Source organism: Populus trichocarpa, chromosome 5, assembly GCF_000002775.5.
Source record: "Populus trichocarpa isolate Nisqually-1 chromosome 5, P.trichocarpa_v4.1, whole genome shotgun sequence".
NCBI lineage: Eukaryota > Viridiplantae > Streptophyta > Magnoliopsida > Malpighiales > Salicaceae > Populus > Populus trichocarpa.
This window is the reverse complement of record NC_037289.2, coordinates 18,898,544-18,915,950: the sequence shown is the minus strand read 5'-3', so window position 1 is coordinate 18,915,950 and position 17,407 is coordinate 18,898,544. Positions and strand designations below refer to the sequence as shown.

Sequence of the window (17,407 nt, the reverse complement as noted above, 5' to 3'; positions counted from 1 at the left end):
ACCTTCATGCAGTGAGTTAATGGATTTTAATTGTAAATAATTAATTTTCTTACTTTCTTGAAATCATTTTTCAGAAAATAGATATATACTATTTACTACTTGGATTCACTCATTCATTTGATGTATAATATCATTTTAAAGAATAATTCTGAGAAAAATACTCAACACAATTAGCATTGCTCTTTTTCAATGTCAATTCCTCAAACCCTTCATGTGATTCTTTCCCTTTGTGGGTGTATTCTCTAATCTAATAAGTTTTTCATTTAATATTAATAGTAAATTGATTGTAATTGGAGAGGAAAAATGCAGATATTATTGTTGTAAACGGTAATAGTTCGAGAAAGGAAATGTTTTTCATTGATGGTATGAGCACTTCTAAGCCAAATTTTGATCCTTAAAACAATATATTTATAAATAAAAATTAAGGATGCAAATATTATTAGCAATGGCGAAACAGATATTGCCACCACAAAAGAAAATACTGTTACCTCCACTTGGTTAGCTTTACGGAGAATTATTGAAGGCTCGTCAAGCAAGCATCTATTAGTCTCCATTTTTCTAGAATTAAGTTAAAAGAAAAAAGGAATAAAATCTCAATATTTAAATATAAAGTCTTAATTAAATTAGTTATGAGCTTTGCTCTACAAAACGAAGATATGCTTATTGTTTTATCGAAGACAGTCTCGTGAATCTTTAAGGAAAACCAAACACGTATCAGTTAACAAAATAAACTGCCATAAGTTGCAAGAACTATTTCACTAGTTTGCAGATTAAAAAAAAATCATTCACTAATTTTGCATCCATTAGAAGAAAAAAAGAAAAAAAGTTCTCTCGTTCAAGTTACAACTCAATTTTCAACCCTTGAATATTCTAAAATCTAGTCTTTTTAATCTCAAAATTAATACAAATGATTTTTTGAAATTTAAGACCCAAAAATAAATATATAAATCAAACGTTGAAAAAGAAAAGGCTAATTAAGATCAATGACTTGTAAGAGTCTATTTAACCTGACCAGCGATTAATTAAGCGTCTGAATTAGTGAAAGATTTCAGTCGACCTTTTCTTTCATCCAAATCTCAGTCTCTAATTGACAAAACCGAATAGCATGGACCGATATATATATATATATATATATATATATATATATATATATTTGTTTGTCAACTCAAGCCACTCTTTGGTGGTGTTAGCGTGGCGCTGCCCAATTTTATTGGACAAAAGTAGCCTCAATTGATAGTTGTATTGACTATCTCTTCCTTTCCATTTAATGCTCTCTGTTCCCGAGATACTTCTTACCTTTAAATCAGACAAGGAATGCGCCTGTGCTTCAGCTCAGGTCATGCTACTTCTGGTACGAACTCTATCTATGAGCATTTGCCTCCCTGTCAAATCTTCTTCATAACCAACAACCTACATTTACAGCATCAAGCACCATCATTGCAATAGAATCCTTCCTCCATCCAATAAGGAAACACGATGTTGCAACTGTGTTTTAACAATCATGTAACTGATAAAAAAATTTAGACGATTAAAGAGCTGAAACCTGAGAGTCTGTTTGTGTTTCGCTGAAACTATCATATGGTCCTCCATTTGCTTCTTTGGGACTGGATAGCTCATCTCTTCTCCCAGTCCTGAAAAGAACAGAGGAACAACAACAATTCAAAAGTGCACGAAATAAAAGGAGGGGAAAAGGACCTTTACTAGCACAAATCAAGAGGGCACTTTGAATTTGAGATGAGCACGAAAATCTATCTGTTGGCTGACATTCTGACTTTTTCTTGTTCTCAAGGTTTTGTGCCCTCAATAATGACAAGCAGCCCTAATCAAGAGGGCATTTTCGATTTGAGTTAACAAAGAATATTTCTATCCGCTGGCTGACATCCTCTCTTATCTTAAAGTTTCAAGGCAAACAGTCAAAATTACCAAGGGACCAGTTTGAAAAGAAAAAAAAAACATATATATAATCATTTATTTGATACCAAAAATACACACTGATTGCAAACATAAACAAAAACTTGCCTACTTAACCAGTGCTTCGGTAACCCGATCACAGAGGGAGAACCCCCATGGCCTTCACCAAGCATTGAACAGTCAGATGAAAATAGCTGTTCTATTGTCAAGGATTAAACAGAAGCAGAAGTCGCATAGTATATATCTAAAAGAATAATCAGGATCTAAGGATACACTCTTATCACACCCACTCCTCCCTGGTGACTTCTGATCTTGAATCTTGTAGGAAAACCAGACAAGAATTAGTTAACCAATAAATTGAATGCTAACCATGCAGTCGAAAAATAACTGGTGTTTTTACCTTGCTTGTCTGCTCCAACAAGTCCTCAATAGCAGCAGCTACATCAGGAATGTCATGAGAAGATTCTCCATTATCTTTTGCGTTGTCACCTTCAGTGGAATTCATATTCAGGGTAGAATCACTCAAATGAACTCGAGATGAAAGCAGACTCTTCTGATCATTATCTTTAAAAATCTTTGCCTTTTTACAGATATCAATAGATTGTTGGGCCTCTTCCATGAAGCTGTTGATTAAACTACCCCCATTTTGGGCTGATGAGTTTCTAAGGCCTTGTGGCTGAGTAATAAATTGAGATGCATTCTCTCCAGATATCATTTGAACATCTTGTGTAGGAAACTGGCTCTCAGTGCATAATCCTGCCTCTTCATCTTGAGAGGTAATTTCTTTTGGGCGAAACTGATCCACTGCAACAACTTCATTCTGCCAAAACAGTGCAGGTTGTATAAAGATATTTTGTGCAAACAAGTACCACTCTAAATTTCACAAGTTCAAGTGCAAGTGGATGGCGTGTGCATGCATACAAAGAAAAGTATCAGGAATATACCTGCCTGACACACTCGTAAATCCACTCAGATGTAATCAAGCATATGTCCCATTTACAGGCAGCTTCATACTTTGGCCCGCTGGTAAACTTGCACAATAAATGTGTGACCTTTCTAGTCAATTTCTCCACAAATTTAGCTCCAAGAACAAAGCATAAGTTTCTTAATAGCAATCTATCTTTCTCTTCATACTGTGAGATGCAAAAGCGGAATTTTTCAAAACCAGGCAAAGGAATCCGGCAGGGAAGTGGAGAATATATAATATGACTACCAATATCCAGCAGACATCCACCCTTCAATAGCAATCACATTCATTAGCAATTGTAAGAAATGGATTAGCAGACAATGAAGCCACAACAAACAAAACAAAAACAAAAAATACAATAGAAAGAATAAGGAGCTATAGCAGCAGCAGCAAGCAGATTATTAGACAAGTAAAGAGTATTCAGTTTAGGCTATTATTCTTGAGGAATGAAAATACTTCTTAAGTTGATGGTAGAAATTGTGTTTTTCATGATAGCAAAGTTGTGGGAAAAGTTAAAAAAAATTAATTATACGTACAATCCATGGACTTCTTCTTGGAAGAAAAGGTACCTAATGCATACCTAAAGATGGTGCCTAGTAAAATAAGTGAAATCAAATTGGAGTTCTCAACCTCTTCTTTTTGCGTGTATTTATTTAGGAAAGAATCCATGGACTTTTACTTGAAGAATAATTTAAAGCATCGGCTAAGAAAGGTAAGAAAAGGTTATAGAAAACACCCAAGTGCTAATTGTTTTTCTTCATATCCCAACTTCTCTCCATTTAACATATTCCCATAAAAATCTCTCCCATTTCTTGTTCCTCCCCCCAATGAAGTGATAAAGTTAAATATGAGGTGGAACATGGATGCATGTGCATGCTATTCTTAACTGGAAGTAGAATCTGAGCCTCTATAATTCAAATCCTGATCAACAAATAATCACATGCCACAATGAAACATTACTAACAAAGAACATCAATGGTTACAAGTCACCCAAGTATACCTCCAAACAAGACCGGACCCAGTGACTGGACACATAAAGAGTCCAGGGATCATCAGCAGACCTAGATATCACACCATGGCATTCAATCATGAAGTGCACTTTCTGTTTTGCTTTATCTATCAATACCTCACCTCCTCCTAGATTGATCCATTGCACAATTTCAGATCTCTGGCAGGAAAAAAATAAAACAATTCAGAACATCACCAGACATTTCATGCAATAATTTAACTGCAATAGTTGGATATAGATGTACAAGAGAATGCCAAATTCAACTGGTTACCCTATCTTCAGGAAAGCTTTTTGAAAAACAAAATGTTTTCCCCTGAAATACATTTATTGACTTCATCCTTTGAACATCTTGATCACTGCAATCATTTTGCGTCCTTTTTGTACCCTTCTTTGGATCTTTTACAACAGGAAATACATTTTGTTGGGACCACCTCACAGTCCCTTCCACAGGGATACTCAAATTTATGTTCATTTCTGGTTTCACATCTCTGTTTTCTTTCAATAATGATGGCATTCTAAGGCCAGAATTTGCACCACCAAGCACCTGATCAGAGTGAATGCTTGGATGAACAATGGAACTCTTAGCTTGATTACCAGCCATGCCTGTAATTGTTCCTTTGAGAGAGCTCACAGGATCTACATGATGGTTGAGGAGTTAGAGAGCATAACAAACATGCATGACGAGATTTTTAACAGCTTATTTATGAGAACAAAAATTAATCTCAGCAAAACACATAAAAAATAAATAAGTAACAAAATGTCCAGTATGATCATGAATAGAACAAAACAAACAAAAATCAAAAGACAGTCATCACAGAGTCATTAGAAAACCTTTGGGAAGAAGTAAATCATATGCAATATGCTGACAGAGAACAGGGATCTCTTTCTTTTCACGATCACAATCTTCAAGCCAGGCAGTTCTAACAACATTAATAACACCAGAAGCTGCAAGTCCTCGTAACTCCTTCTTTTCACTACAGTACATTAAGCATGTGAGAGACCAAGAATGTAAAGAATAAGAGATTCCCCAAATTCACCATGCCAAGCAGAAAGATCAAATCAACAAAATTTGAATTAACTGAAAACATAAGCAAGTTGGCATGGGATGATAATACATGAGAACCATTGCTTAAAAGAACCTGAAACAAATAAGGATAGTGGAAGAAAGCCAAGGCACAGAATGCTTACACCTCTGTCGGAGCCCCAACAACGATATGGGTCAATTTATCATTGAAAGTCATATACCGCGACCCCCCACCTCTCCGCACCATATTAACTAGTTTGCGTAATTCAGGAGCTTCAAAACCAACGAGTGATATTCTACACTCCGACAAGTACATATCACTATCTTCAGATTGAGAGTCATTGGCAACACAACCATCAAGGTTTGTTTCGATTGTTTCCTTTACCATAGGCTTATCACAGTCCACCACTTTTATAGAAACAGGACGATCTGAAAACATAGAAGACATGTTCTGTGAGAGTGTAGCTTCCAAGTCTGGATCTGAAGACCCAGCACACGGAGTAGCAGGCAAATTTGATTCTGAAGCCACTGAGGATGGGACAGAAAGTGTGTTCCCAACACACTTGTCTTGACTGTGGTGTGCAATCATGGGACCCCTCACTGTTTTGCTTGAAGATAGACAACCACCCTGGACAGGATACGACTCCTCATTAAGACATGCTATTCATCAAAGAAGGTGATTTCCAAGTCAGATGCAATTTTTACAATCTCTAAAAACTTGATTGAATAACATGTTATGAATCCAAGAATAAAAACAAAATTACTTCAAAATATTATTTAAATTTATAGCATCTATAATGTTAAACACTACCTTTGCAAGCAATAGACTGATCAAACCATTTCCTCGTTACAATATGAATGTGGCCCCATCTTCTGGCAACCTTGTATTTGTCACCTTCAGGAGCGTACAAGCAGTCAAGAAAACAAATACACAAGCTTGATTACGCCTTTAGAAATATTTATCATTCAGGACTGCGAGTTCTTGTACATATATTGCTATCTATTACTATATTTCCCAAGCCCAGAAAATGTATGAGATTTTTAAATCCCCTGAAGAGCAGTTGCACAACACAATCACAGATGCATGTGTGATATACAAGCTTACAACAGTCTAGGATAAGCAAATAAAAGAAAACACATGAGAGGCCATCTGTATGAAAACTAAAATAGACTGAAAGATTTTGTTAACAAAAAAAACACTTAAAGAAAATTGCTGTAATGCGAGATTGAGAGTTAAGAGTATAAAACAGTATCAAAATCAATGGTTTTCTTAAGAAAACAGGAAAGGATATATCAGATATCAAATGTGTACACTTCTTGGTCAGCTCAGCAGAATATTTCCCACCATTTTGTATGATGAGTTTTTCAATCTCCTTCCTTTTATCTGTGAAAATTAGATAACCGGCATTAGAGAAATATATCTTTTCAGCAGCAACAATAAGAAAATAGCTTATATGATAACCTGCTGGAATTCTTGTAACACATATTGTTAATCCAGAAAAAGGAAGAACCCTGTACGATTCCTGAGGAACAACACGGTGCTCATTCCAGCATTGATATAACCAATTAATAGTGACAATTGGTTTCTTCAGCACATTCAAAGCCCACTGCGAAAAGGAAAAGGAAAAAAATAAAAAATCAGAAGAGCAGTTATAGTATTTATCAATGTAAATTTACATATCCTAACAATATTCTACCTGACCATCTAAACCTCTACAATAAGGATAATAAAGATTGAACAATCATAAAGTAGATTGGCAATGGCCATTAAATGATGAAGTTTCTAAGGCGTGTCAAATCCTTGTGGGTGGGGCACTACGAAATCTAATGACAGGACTCGGTCACAACCTCTATCCAGTGTCAATGGAAAATGTTAAGTTTAAACAGCATCATTAAAAAAACAATTCCTAAGAAGACATGCTTGATGACAAGCTCCAGTGGTTCAAAAAAAAAAAGGAGCACAATCAAGCTCAACAAAATGCATCAATTAGTTTTTGGAAGTCTTAGAAGCTAATTTCTCGCATCACGGACACTAATACACATGCATACAGAGAAAGAGCAGGAGAGGAGAAGTAGAGCAAGGCATGAAACTAATTGTAGTGCTTGTCCACAAACAAAAGAACTACAACAAAAAGAAAAACATTATGAATTAACAAGAGTCGTCAAGAGCTGGACCTTGTACTTTGCAGCAGAAACATTCTTCACTACGACAAATCTAACATCCACAGATGCTTTAGTCTGCAACACCCCACCCATTGCTGTTACCATCTGTTCTATCTTAACCTGAAACAAAATAAAAAATATTGGAACCTACAGTATTATACATGTAATAATTGGAGAGGGAAGGACATGGAAACTGAGATTTGGACTCCCAAAAATCTTCTGAATTAAAAGAGAGAGAGGCTGGAATGAGCCATTAACCCTTGAACAAAAAGAAAAGAAAAGAAAAAAGCGTGCTCATGACCACACCCGTTTGAAAATGTATATAAATATTGTCTATAACCGTTGAACAAAAAAAAAAGTTGGCAATAATTCTTGTATAGTCCCCATCGATAAGCACAATACTTACCTTTTCATCCATGTCAAAGCCAGACGCGAGTACTTTGACACCATCCATTGCAAGGCAGCAAGTGAAGCCTTGTTTAGGAAGTGGTCTATGTTCTTTTGCACAAGAAAGCACACAATGAGGACCTGCTCAATATTACACAAACAAATAAAGATTGTCAATAAACAAAATTCACTTCATTAATAAGCAAGTTATTTCATACAGCCATATCCCTCCTTATTGAAACTACGCGTATCAGCACAGTAAGCAAGAAAACAAATAAAAAAAACTATAAGACAATACCTAGCAAATTACAGCCCTTAGCTTTAAGATCTTCGAATTTCTCCTGAAAGGTATAAAAAGAATCAAACGAAGGTGAAATTGAATTGAAATGTGCAGGAATTGTTTAATTGATAGAACCTACATGATCGGGAGAAGAGATTATGTGGAAATCGTTGGGGCCGTGTCGCGAAGGATCGCAGCAGAGAAATACATCGGCACCGTTGAGCTTGAGACCGTCGAGAAGAGCGTCGAAGACCTCAGGCGGAACCAGGTTCCTGGAAATAAACACGTTCGCTCCCTTGAAAGGCCTCGTATTCAACATCTTCTATCTCTTGCAAATGCTATGGGTAACCGCATCAGAGAGAGAGAGAGAGAGAGAGAGAGAGATGACTAGTAAGCAAAAAGTAGTAGAGAGTCTAGGGATTTTTATTTGTCGTTTTGGAGGGGAGAGAATTTTGAAAAGTGGGGAAATGTGAAACCACAAAGGGCTAATAAAATGAAAGCGCGGGAAAGGATGGATAGATGGGTTCTGTCTCTATTTTTATGTTACAAAAATGTTTTTAAAATATTTTAAAAAAACTATTATTTTTTATTTTAAATTAATATTTTAATATATATTCATGTGAAAAATCATATCTTCATTGCGTTTCCGATCATTGATGTCCCTCCTGTAATGTATGCTTCAACCCTCCCATGGTAAGTCGCTTTTTGATATCTTGGAAAACCCATGTCGTTTCATCTCCTGAAGAAAAGCATGTGATGTCGTTTGCTTGCTTTTATTTTATTAGAGGGTACTGTCCACAACAACGGCACGTCGCTCTATCCTCAAAAGAGCGACATGTCTTACATGATTTCCTGTTTTAACTTCATCTTGGTTGCTTAATGCTAATGGTCTGTTTATTGGATCCAAAGGGGCTGTCCTGTCAGCGAATTTTGCTTTGGGACTCTTACATCTCATTACCAAGGCTCAGCTCTCTGTGGTATAAACTTATCACCACGGCCTGTTTGCAAGTCTCTGTTTCAGTTCTAAAGCACAAAACCAACGAGACTCGACTTTTTCTCAAAAAGCAACCGGCCTCCTTCCATCCATCTGCCTAAATCACAGTTTGCTCTGACAGTCAGATATCACTGCTAGCCACTATCAACTACAAAAAAACAAGGCGGCGGATCAAACTAAAGAGCAAGCAATAAATAGAACAGAAAGTCTCAAACCGATGCCTCAAAGCAGGGAATATTGCACAAGCAATCTGCATCTCTTATCTGAGATGAGATGATACTTCAATTCACAACTCGCCAAACAAGACAATTCAATTGCAAAAATGGTATCAATCAGCTAGTCAGAATTGATGAAGCTGTGAAGAAAGGGAAAGGCAAAGAAAAAAGGACTTATGTTATACAATCACTTTTTTGGTGTAGACATCCTAGTCGAACTATTATTAAGTCAGCTAGATGGTTCGAAACTCGAAGGGGCAGTTGATGGAAGGTTTAACTTTTGGGGGGGAAGAACAGAAGCATGCTTAAGTGACTTGTGTCTTTCCCCACTAGATTGGGGATGCAACTTCTCTGAACGGAGATGTGTTTCATCCAACTCTTGTTCTGGTTTCCTCTTTACCTTCTTCTTTGTCAGAGCACCATCGACACCCATCTTTGATTCATCCATGGAATTGCTTGAACTTCCTTTCGGCTTCTCTTTGAGCTTGTCCACTACAAGACCGTTTGCTGAAGGACTGGGTAACCGAACAGATGCTGCTGCGGAATTGGAAACTGGCTTACTAGCTAAAGCCAAAACAGGACCAGCCATTTCCATGGCCACCCTTTCTTGCACATGTGGCTGAGCAACTAAACCAGACTCAGCTCGAACACCCTCCTCTTGTTTAAGAGTCAACATCTTTTTACTCTTCATTTTCTCCAGATCCTAAATATTACAAATCAATTTCAACATCAGCATCCCAAGAAAAAAGAAAGAAAGAAAGAAAGAAAGAAAGAAAGCAGAAGATGCATGGGATTTCAGAGTATTTCACATAATGACCAACAGAATTGGTGGTACTAAAAGACAACTAAAAAAAAAAACTTATTTCTATAACAAGAAGTAAAGGTCCTTGCAGTAATAAAACAGTAGGCATCACTAATTCCAATATATAACATCTACAAACCACAGTAGATGTTATATTCCATTGATAGAAAAACCTCCACTCCTGTTTTAATCGTAATTACACAAAAAAAAAATATCTGGCTTGAGTCTACATAAAGCAATCTTTTGTCAACTTAAACAACTTTTTGAGACCCACAAATGCCAACCACTTCATAAATCACAATTCACCACAGCATAGTCCAACGTTATATGATTAGGATTGTAAACTAAGACTGTCAAGACATAGTTCCAGTTATATTATTTAAAAAAAAGAAGCATCTAGGAAATAGTAACCTTCATGTTTCAAATACAAGATGGTTGGGGATGGGGGGAAGCGGAGTTAGATATGAGGAACTTGCATACCTTATTTCTGCAGTATACAACCCTTCGTCTCTCTTTTGCCCTACAGATTGCACGCTTGATCCCATGGTTGTCCATAAGACCACTTGGCCACAATTGTGCAAGCTAAATCACAGATGAAATAGACCGTGAAAAGCATATTGGAGAAAACCAAATCAGATTCCAATTAGACTTCATAAACAAAAAGAATCAGAACATTGCCAGAAGGGCAAAGAAGTTGGTGATAGTAGAGCTGTAGAGGGCAAATAACTTGTGGAAAATGGATGTCGTCTTTAAGAATATATTTGGCATATGAAAGCACTAAGAATATATTAGGCAAATGAAAGCACCACGAAACATGTTTGGGGAAAAGAAATCACAACCTCCACATACAACTTTCTGACTTGTGGACCTGAATCTTCATCCAATCCCTATAATCATCAAGATCAGAGCAAAGCATGAGATGCATTGAGAAAAAGATTTCCACAAAAAAAAAATTAAGGCATTCCAAGCAGGTATGTACCTCAACAAAAAGGTCATAGAGATCACAAATCTTGTCCTCCAACACAACATCCATGCTAAATTTCTTTTTAAGGGCCCCTTTTTCTTCAGAACCAATCTCTTGAAAATCATCAGATGCTCCAGCTTGCTGAACTAATGCCTGAGAAATCATTGGATCAATTCTACAGTGTTTAAAAAGCAATAGAAGTTAGCATGCAATGGTCAAGGAACATTCATACTTCCATCAATAAGGTGCTGTTAAGGCATCATTAATTGATAATCAATTATATCAAGATTTCAGATGCAAAAGCGCTAGTATTCAATTAATTCTTGACAAGAATGTCACCAATCAGCATTTAATATGTTTCATCCTTTCAAAAAAAAGAAAGAAACGAAAAGAAATGATGACTAGGGAAATATGTAAAAAACAGTTTCATCTACCATTGACTTCTAGATAAATCTCCAGCAAAAAGAGCATTGTACCTGAAGGCCCTAAGCAACAGTTCTGAATGCCAGTCTGAGTTTGTGTGTGTGTGTGTGTGTGTGTGTGTGTGTGTGTGAGAGAGAGAGAGAGAGAGAGAGAGAGAGAGAGAGATGTATCAACATACATTAGACTCCACAGAAGGGATACGTGTCGTAATCATCTCAGCAACCTCCTTCTTTATCTGTTGAAACCTATCATCTTTCTCCTGCTTCACTGACAAGCCTGTGTTAATCATTATTTTCAAGTTTCTCTGCAGCAAAAAAACGAGAAGCTCAGAAAATTTCCACAAAAGCTGTAAACGATATTGAAAGCCAAGGCGCATAAAGACAGCGATGATAATACAGACTTCATTCATTTTCATACTAACAATTACTACCATGTTTTCATTTAATCTGTCATAATGCTATCATGGCAACATAGAGAGCTTGAATGACCACAGAAACTCTTCCCACATCAATAGATTAAGTGATGTGATTGTGGTTAGTGGTCTTTCAGATTAAGATTGTCTTGTTCTTGATTGTGTGATTTGATCATTTCCATCTATAATTAAATTTTCTTCGATCTAAAAAAGGTTAATTGTTCATTTTATATTCAGTAGTAATAAAATGAAATGTATCAATGAGAAGTGGTGACTTAAAACTGGTTTCCCAGATTCAATTCTTCAGAATTTCTTAAAACTAAGAAGAGAGTGACAGGATTTAAAGCACCAAATAGCTAACTTAATACTACATCCACAAGGCGCAGCAACCACAACCACAACCATCATCCAAACACTTCCCTCAACTACTTGGAGATATCACAGATGAGAATTGTGGTTGCAATCTGGGAGAGGGAGGGGGGAGAAGAGGGAAGCAAAGCAACCATATTTAAGAGTCATGTCTTCAATTTCTACAAGAAGATACCTTCAGTGTTCTGAGCTGAATTAAGTGACCAAGAATACTCATTAGACGATTCAGTAACTCTTTTGACATTTTCCCTTGGCTTGCCTGTTGCAACCATTGGAAAGTAAACATTTTACATTTCTTTGCAGCCTCCATGTATAACTATCAAAAACAAGATAAGCAAAAGAGTACGCAATGAACAGTGTTTAAAAAGTTAAGAATTATAGTACTGCTAGTCTGGCAACTTTGGCAAGCTTCAGCTTTATTTCTGTAGGCAATCTTCTTTTAATTCCCTGGCCTGAAGTATCAGTCTCTTGATTCTCCATAGCAGGTGGCCTTGCTGTAATTTTTACACAGAGAAGAACATTTCAATTTGCAAGAAACTTGCACATATTATAGTCATTGGGAGTGTACATGTGACAAGTATTTTTGAGCTTACATTCTGCAACCATCTTCTCTAACTCCCTGATAGCCTTCTCTAGTATTGAACTTTTAGGCCTGACACTCGAACCATCCTTTCTGTGGACATGTGAAGTTTTCTGCAAAGTGTTACATTCAAAATCAAGACAAGCAACATGAACATGTTATCAAACTGACATACAAAATAGTTTCTGTGACAAGAAAGAAATGCAGTACATGATAAAAGCCTTTAACTACAATCTCTCTGGAACAAGAAACCATGTCAGCACACAGTAAGACTAAATGGTTCTAAAATAATTTGCACATGCATGCGAGCATTAGAGACTATTTTCCAACACTGCCTTCTCCTCTCCAAAAAAATAAAAAACTATAATTATTCCAAATATTTATCTCTGAAACTCATGGGGCACAGTTTAATACACCAGTGAAGATTCAAAGTTATATCTGCATGTAAGAGTTCAACGACTAAATTCACAGATACAACATCAGGATCTTCATTTCCAGATTTTGCAGAGTTGCAATGTATGGATATCTGAATCCATCTTAAAAATAGAGCTAAATGCTAATGCCAATATTACTAATTTTGGCTAAAAAATCTCAAAAGGAAAAGAAATTAAGAAATTAAAAAAAGTCAGCTTACTGCTGCTTGCGTGTAAATCTTGCCATCAGAAATATTAAGATTGAGATCAGGAAGTTCACGGACCCCATTCTTTTCTTTTGATCTAGCTGATGATTCAAGATCTTCAGCATTGTATACTGTTTTTGCAGTTTGCAACTTGGGTTGCACATAAGCACTTTTTTCATGAGACTTCTGATTTGAAGAATCAGAGAGTCCACTTGCATCTTTAGGTTTGCTAGTGAGGTTCTTAGGCTGGAGGCCTCCTGTCTTTGACTTTTCAATATCCTGTGGTTCTGCCAGGGATGCATAAGCATCACCATTTGAACCTCTCACTGACAAAGACGGATCCAACTTCATTTTAGTTTCTGCAGATTTCTTTTTGGAAGAATTTCCAGGTGAATTTGATTGACTCTGGAACTTCTCGTATTGGTCACTTATCATAGTCAAATTTTGAGACAGGTTTGAAGAGTTCTTTCCAGGAGGCGGTGCCAACTTCTCCACAGTTGACTTTCCCAGCTTTGCAGGTTTATTTGAAATGCGACCATCATCAGAGTCATTAGGTGCCTTTAATAAATCTTTTCTTTGCCTTTTCTTCGGTTTTTCATTTGGCACAACAGGAGGTTCATTTCTTGCAAAAAATGAAACAAAAGGAATCAGAAAAGAGAAAAGCAAGACACTTTCAAGATGAAGAAAGGAAAAAAAAAATATAAACATGAGTTCTCCCTAGATATAAATTACATAGAAAGCATTTTCAACCAAGTCCACAGATGAAGTTACAGAGTCAGCATTGCCAAGATACTGGTTAGCTTAAGCACCAGAAGACAGCACATGGTTAATAATCATTTTGCAGTTGACAGCATGAACTGTATAACTCTTACTCCTATCATAAAGGTCATCAACATGTGAAAGCCTGAAAAAGCTGAAAATCCTTTGAATGTGGAAGCTTTATGCACCAACAACGCTTATTTAAATTTTTTAATTCCACTACCCTGAAATCACTACAACACACCTAATTTGGATCTGGAGTATCTTGAACAAAGCACAGTCTAAGAACAGTTTGACAGGAGACCAGACTTTGTGCTAAAAACATCTAAAATAGCCCTGACATATTGAAGCTGCAGGATCTTCATATTCTCTTCAAGGGGTCAGCAATCTTGCATGTGAGAGGGTGTGAGAAATCTTCATCGCACAAGTTTTAGCACAATAAGGATTTTTCTGCATCAAAATCCAATTCAATTATGCCCCCGAACAAATCCATTTCTATATCCTTCAGTGCTATATAATACCTACTACCTCATTAGGTTATTACTGAGTAATTGAAGGAAGATAAAAAGGGGAGGCTTCTAAAAAAGGCAACTATACTGTCGCAGAGACCTCTCTACTCCATTGTTTGACTCCTGCATCATATGATGCTATCTACCACAATAATTCATTTGAAAAGAACATAAAAGATCCAGTTGCAGTGAGATTTTCTACCCCAATATTAAAGCACTTTTTTTTTTTTTGGGGGGGGGGGGGGTGTTGGGGGAAGCAAAGGCTAACCAACAGGAAATAAATGGATGGAGCTATTATTCATTAAAACAAATTTGTGGACATTGAAGTACAAGCTCTAAAAAGGTTCAGAGGTAACTCACATGCGTTCCAGCTTCCCCCTGTTAACAAAGAAGCCATCATGTTTTATTGCTGAATTATCAACTTCAAAGTATTCATCCTGCAGAAGAAATATTTTAACAAACAACGTAAGCCTCTTCATAGTCGAAAACCACTTTCACACAATGATAGTACTGGAAGACACAGCTGCACAAATACCGACAAAGAAATTCAAAGGATGCAAACTACAGTTAAAGGTACCAACCAGCTCAGCATCATCAATAAAAGAATCTTCTGTATCATACTGATCATCGTCAGGAACATCCATTAGATCCTCCTCGTCGCTGCTATCCTTACCCTGTGAAGGATTGAAGTCGTGTTAGCAAATGAAATGCCATTTACATTGACTATATCCTCACACACATCAATTAGGACTATGCAAGTTCAACTACAAGCAAAAAGGAAATAACACATGTGGAGCTAAGTATAGCATACCGTGTAAAGACGCTCAATCTTCTCGATTACCGCACTGAAACGATTTGGAGGAGGGTCATCATTCACTTCATTTTCAGTCACTGGTGCCTGAAACAAAATTATCTAACAATTAATCACTATAAAGAACTAATTCCAGGTACCAGCTAACTACAATTTATCCAAATACATTGCAAATTTAATTAGTAATTAAGATGAATAAACACACATAAGCAATGGCATAAACATGTATAGTTCTAAGTGATTGAGTATCGGAAATGGAAGGGAGCTTACGGGGGCAATTCGAGACTCGAGGTTAGGGTGAGCGTTAACGGGAGGCGGGTCTGGTGCGGGGGGTGCGGATCCACTATTGACCTTATTGGCGTCTTTCATAAGCTTTTTCCACGACACGAACGTTGTCTCTCCGGGTCGGAGCTCCACAGTGAATATTTGCCTGTCTCCTAATTTCACATACGACGGCGTTAACCTTGAAGATGACGATTCTCCTCCGCCACGGCTGCTCCCTTCCTCCATCGAGACAGTGCAAGGTCGGGTCAGAATTCTAGGGTATGGGAATTGAGTGGGAATCGGATAATTCAAGACTCGGGAAACATGGAAGAGGAAAAGAAACCCTAGGAGGAGATGTTTTAGGAAGAAGGAGGAGAATAGCTGGGCGGGATGCCGAAACGGTTTTGTGGGGTTTAACTGGAAAAGTGAAATATTTTCTGTTTTTGTAATTTTCTTGCGTTTTCTTTCCCGAGAAAAATCGGGGGAGGTAAAGGGCGGGTCATGGCCCGTTTTGACAATTTAGCCCGACCCGGTAATGATAAGAGGGCGGCTATTTGCCTTCAACTCTGACAAGTCCACTGCGATGAGTTGAAGCGGGCCACTCATCAACTGAAGTTCATGTTCAAAAGGCAAAACCTTAAACTTCCCCATTTTTATTTTTATTTTACAATTATTCAATTTTATCACTATGTTGTAATTTTCGTGAATTAGACCTCAGAGTTAAAAAAAATATTTGACGCGAAAGCAAGTTTAGGGAAATAAAAAAGCGAAGAAAGTTTGCTGTCGTGGTGTCTTTAGTGATTTGATTAAAACATCATTTTTCATTGCGTCATGCTAATTAAAATTTTTGAATTTTAAAAAAACAATTAAATTAATATTTTTTATTATTTTAATATACTGATATGAAAAATAAAAATATATATTATTTTAATATATTTTTAAATAAAAAATACTTTAAAAAATAATTTCTATAACACTAAAAAATAGACTCTAAATTATTTGTTGTGGTTTACTACAAGTTAGATTAAAATATTTTTAAACATAAAATAGAAATGAGATTAATTTATTAAAAAATATTAAAATAATTACATATTGTATCGACTCGAGTCAACTCAGGATACTTTATTAAACTTGTAATTCGGGTTATGTACTCCATTAAATTCAATAATTTTTTGTGATATAGTTATATAAAAAAATAAAAATAAAACTAATTTAAAACTAGATAAATATTGAATAATAAAATTAAATAATTAATTTAACAAAAATTCAATATTAAAAGTTAAAATTAAAGAAAAAAAAGGCAAGTTAGTGTGCTTGTGGAATCAAAATTAAATTAATTGTTCATTAGATAATATGAAAGTAAGATTTATTTATAATTTATTTTTTATAATTCCTAAAAACTATTTAATCAGTCATTGTAGTATAAAAAATAATTAAATGAGGCCTTAATTAGTCTTTTTCCCTTGCATTTCATGTACTATATTTTAACATTATTTGTAGAAAAATAATTATATTTTAACACTTTGAATATATCTTTAATTATTAATTTGGTTGCACATATATATTAAATTGTATATTTTGTTATAGCTATTTTTTTTAAGAAAAACCAAAATATTTTTTTAGTAACAATTCAAATATCTAATGAAATAAAATTAGAAAATAATTCTTTTAAACTTTTTCACCATTATATATTCACATGACACCTGATTTTTTAATTCTCTTTGATTTTTTTTATACATTGACTTTATTTTTTGGAGTTTTATATTTTTTTTCTTTTGTAAAGGAAAAAAAAGTAATAAATAACACATCATCTATTATATTTAGCTAGAGAATGCTAATCTCTTTCGAATCATAAGATTTAATAAAAACCCTTTTTCAAATGAGATGTAAATCCGATAAGGAGGATCGGAGATAAAACTAGATTATTTATATATAAAAAACCATA

The 17,407-nt window shown here is 35.7% G+C and overlaps 2 protein-coding genes across 4 annotated transcripts; both read right to left on the bottom strand.

The window, feature by feature from the left end:
* Window positions 1-334: 334 nt before the first annotated feature.
* On the bottom strand, window positions 335-8,240 carry LOC18099602 (uncharacterized). Of its 2 annotated transcripts, none has more exons than XM_024601104.2 (17): window positions 7,881-8,233; window positions 7,760-7,802; window positions 7,481-7,602; window positions 7,087-7,194; window positions 6,374-6,518; window positions 6,204-6,295; window positions 5,723-5,816; window positions 5,076-5,571; window positions 4,719-4,861; window positions 4,159-4,523; window positions 3,879-4,046; window positions 2,856-3,146; window positions 2,312-2,731; window positions 2,185-2,229; window positions 2,020-2,105; window positions 1,544-1,631; window positions 335-1,410 (listed from the first exon to the last, which is right to left on the bottom strand). In XM_024601104.2, exons 1-17 carry the CDS (start codon window positions 8,058-8,060, stop codon window positions 1,333-1,335), a joined length of 2,964 nt encoding a protein of 987 aa, XP_024456872.2. In that variant the 5' UTR covers window positions 8,061-8,233; the 3' UTR covers window positions 335-1,332. The 2 variants fall into 2 exon arrangements, 1 of the variants encoding a protein (XP_024456872.2); XR_002981828.2 differs by having other exon boundaries at window positions 1,349-1,410; window positions 2,185-2,222; window positions 7,881-8,240.
* A 713-nt stretch (window positions 8,241-8,953) lies between these two features.
* LOC7460979 (ubinuclein-1-like) lies at window positions 8,954-15,985 on the bottom strand. 2 transcript variants are annotated; one of them, XM_052453295.1, is made up of 13 exons: window positions 15,469-15,985; window positions 15,199-15,285; window positions 14,969-15,061; window positions 14,748-14,824; window positions 13,198-13,741; window positions 12,514-12,613; window positions 12,305-12,414; window positions 12,096-12,179; window positions 11,318-11,443; window positions 10,732-10,869; window positions 10,592-10,639; window positions 10,233-10,334; window positions 8,954-9,653 (listed from the first exon to the last, which is right to left on the bottom strand). In XM_052453295.1, the coding sequence occupies exons 1-13, from the start codon at window positions 15,706-15,708 to the stop codon at window positions 9,180-9,182; spliced, it is 2,223 nt and encodes a 740-aa protein (XP_052309255.1). In that variant the 5' UTR covers window positions 15,709-15,985; the 3' UTR covers window positions 8,954-9,179. The 2 variants fall into 2 exon arrangements, with proteins under 2 accessions (XP_052309255.1, XP_052309254.1); XM_052453294.1 differs by having other exon boundaries at window positions 13,135-13,741; window positions 15,469-15,983.
* Between the last annotated feature and the right edge of the window lie 1,422 nt (window positions 15,986-17,407).

Bases quoted from the DNA above. Each gene is read 5' to 3' on its own strand.
- LOC18099602 (XM_024601104.2), bottom strand. From the start codon at position 8,060: ATGTTGAATACGAGGCCTTTCAAGGGAGCGAACGTGTTTATTTCCAGG. The intron at 6,519-7,086 runs GTCCAGCTCTTG...TCCTTTTCGCAG, and splicing joins TTTCTGCTGCAAAGTACAAG to TGGGCTTTGAATGTGCTGAA. The intron at 2,106-2,184 runs GTATCCTTAGAT...ACAATAGAACAG, and splicing joins GGAGTGGGTGTGATAAGAGT to CTATTTTCATCTGACTGTTC.
- LOC7460979 (XM_052453294.1), bottom strand. From the start codon at position 15,708: ATGGAGGAAGGGAGCAGCCGTGGCGGAGGAGAATCGTCATCTTCAAGG. The intron at 15,062-15,198 runs GTATGCTATACT...AATCCTTCACAG, and splicing joins AGATTGAGCGTCTTTACACG to GGTAAGGATAGCAGCGACGA. The intron at 9,654-10,232 runs GTATGCAAGTTC...TGTAATATTTAG, and splicing joins TTGTATACTGCAGAAATAAG to GATCTGGAGAAAATGAAGAG.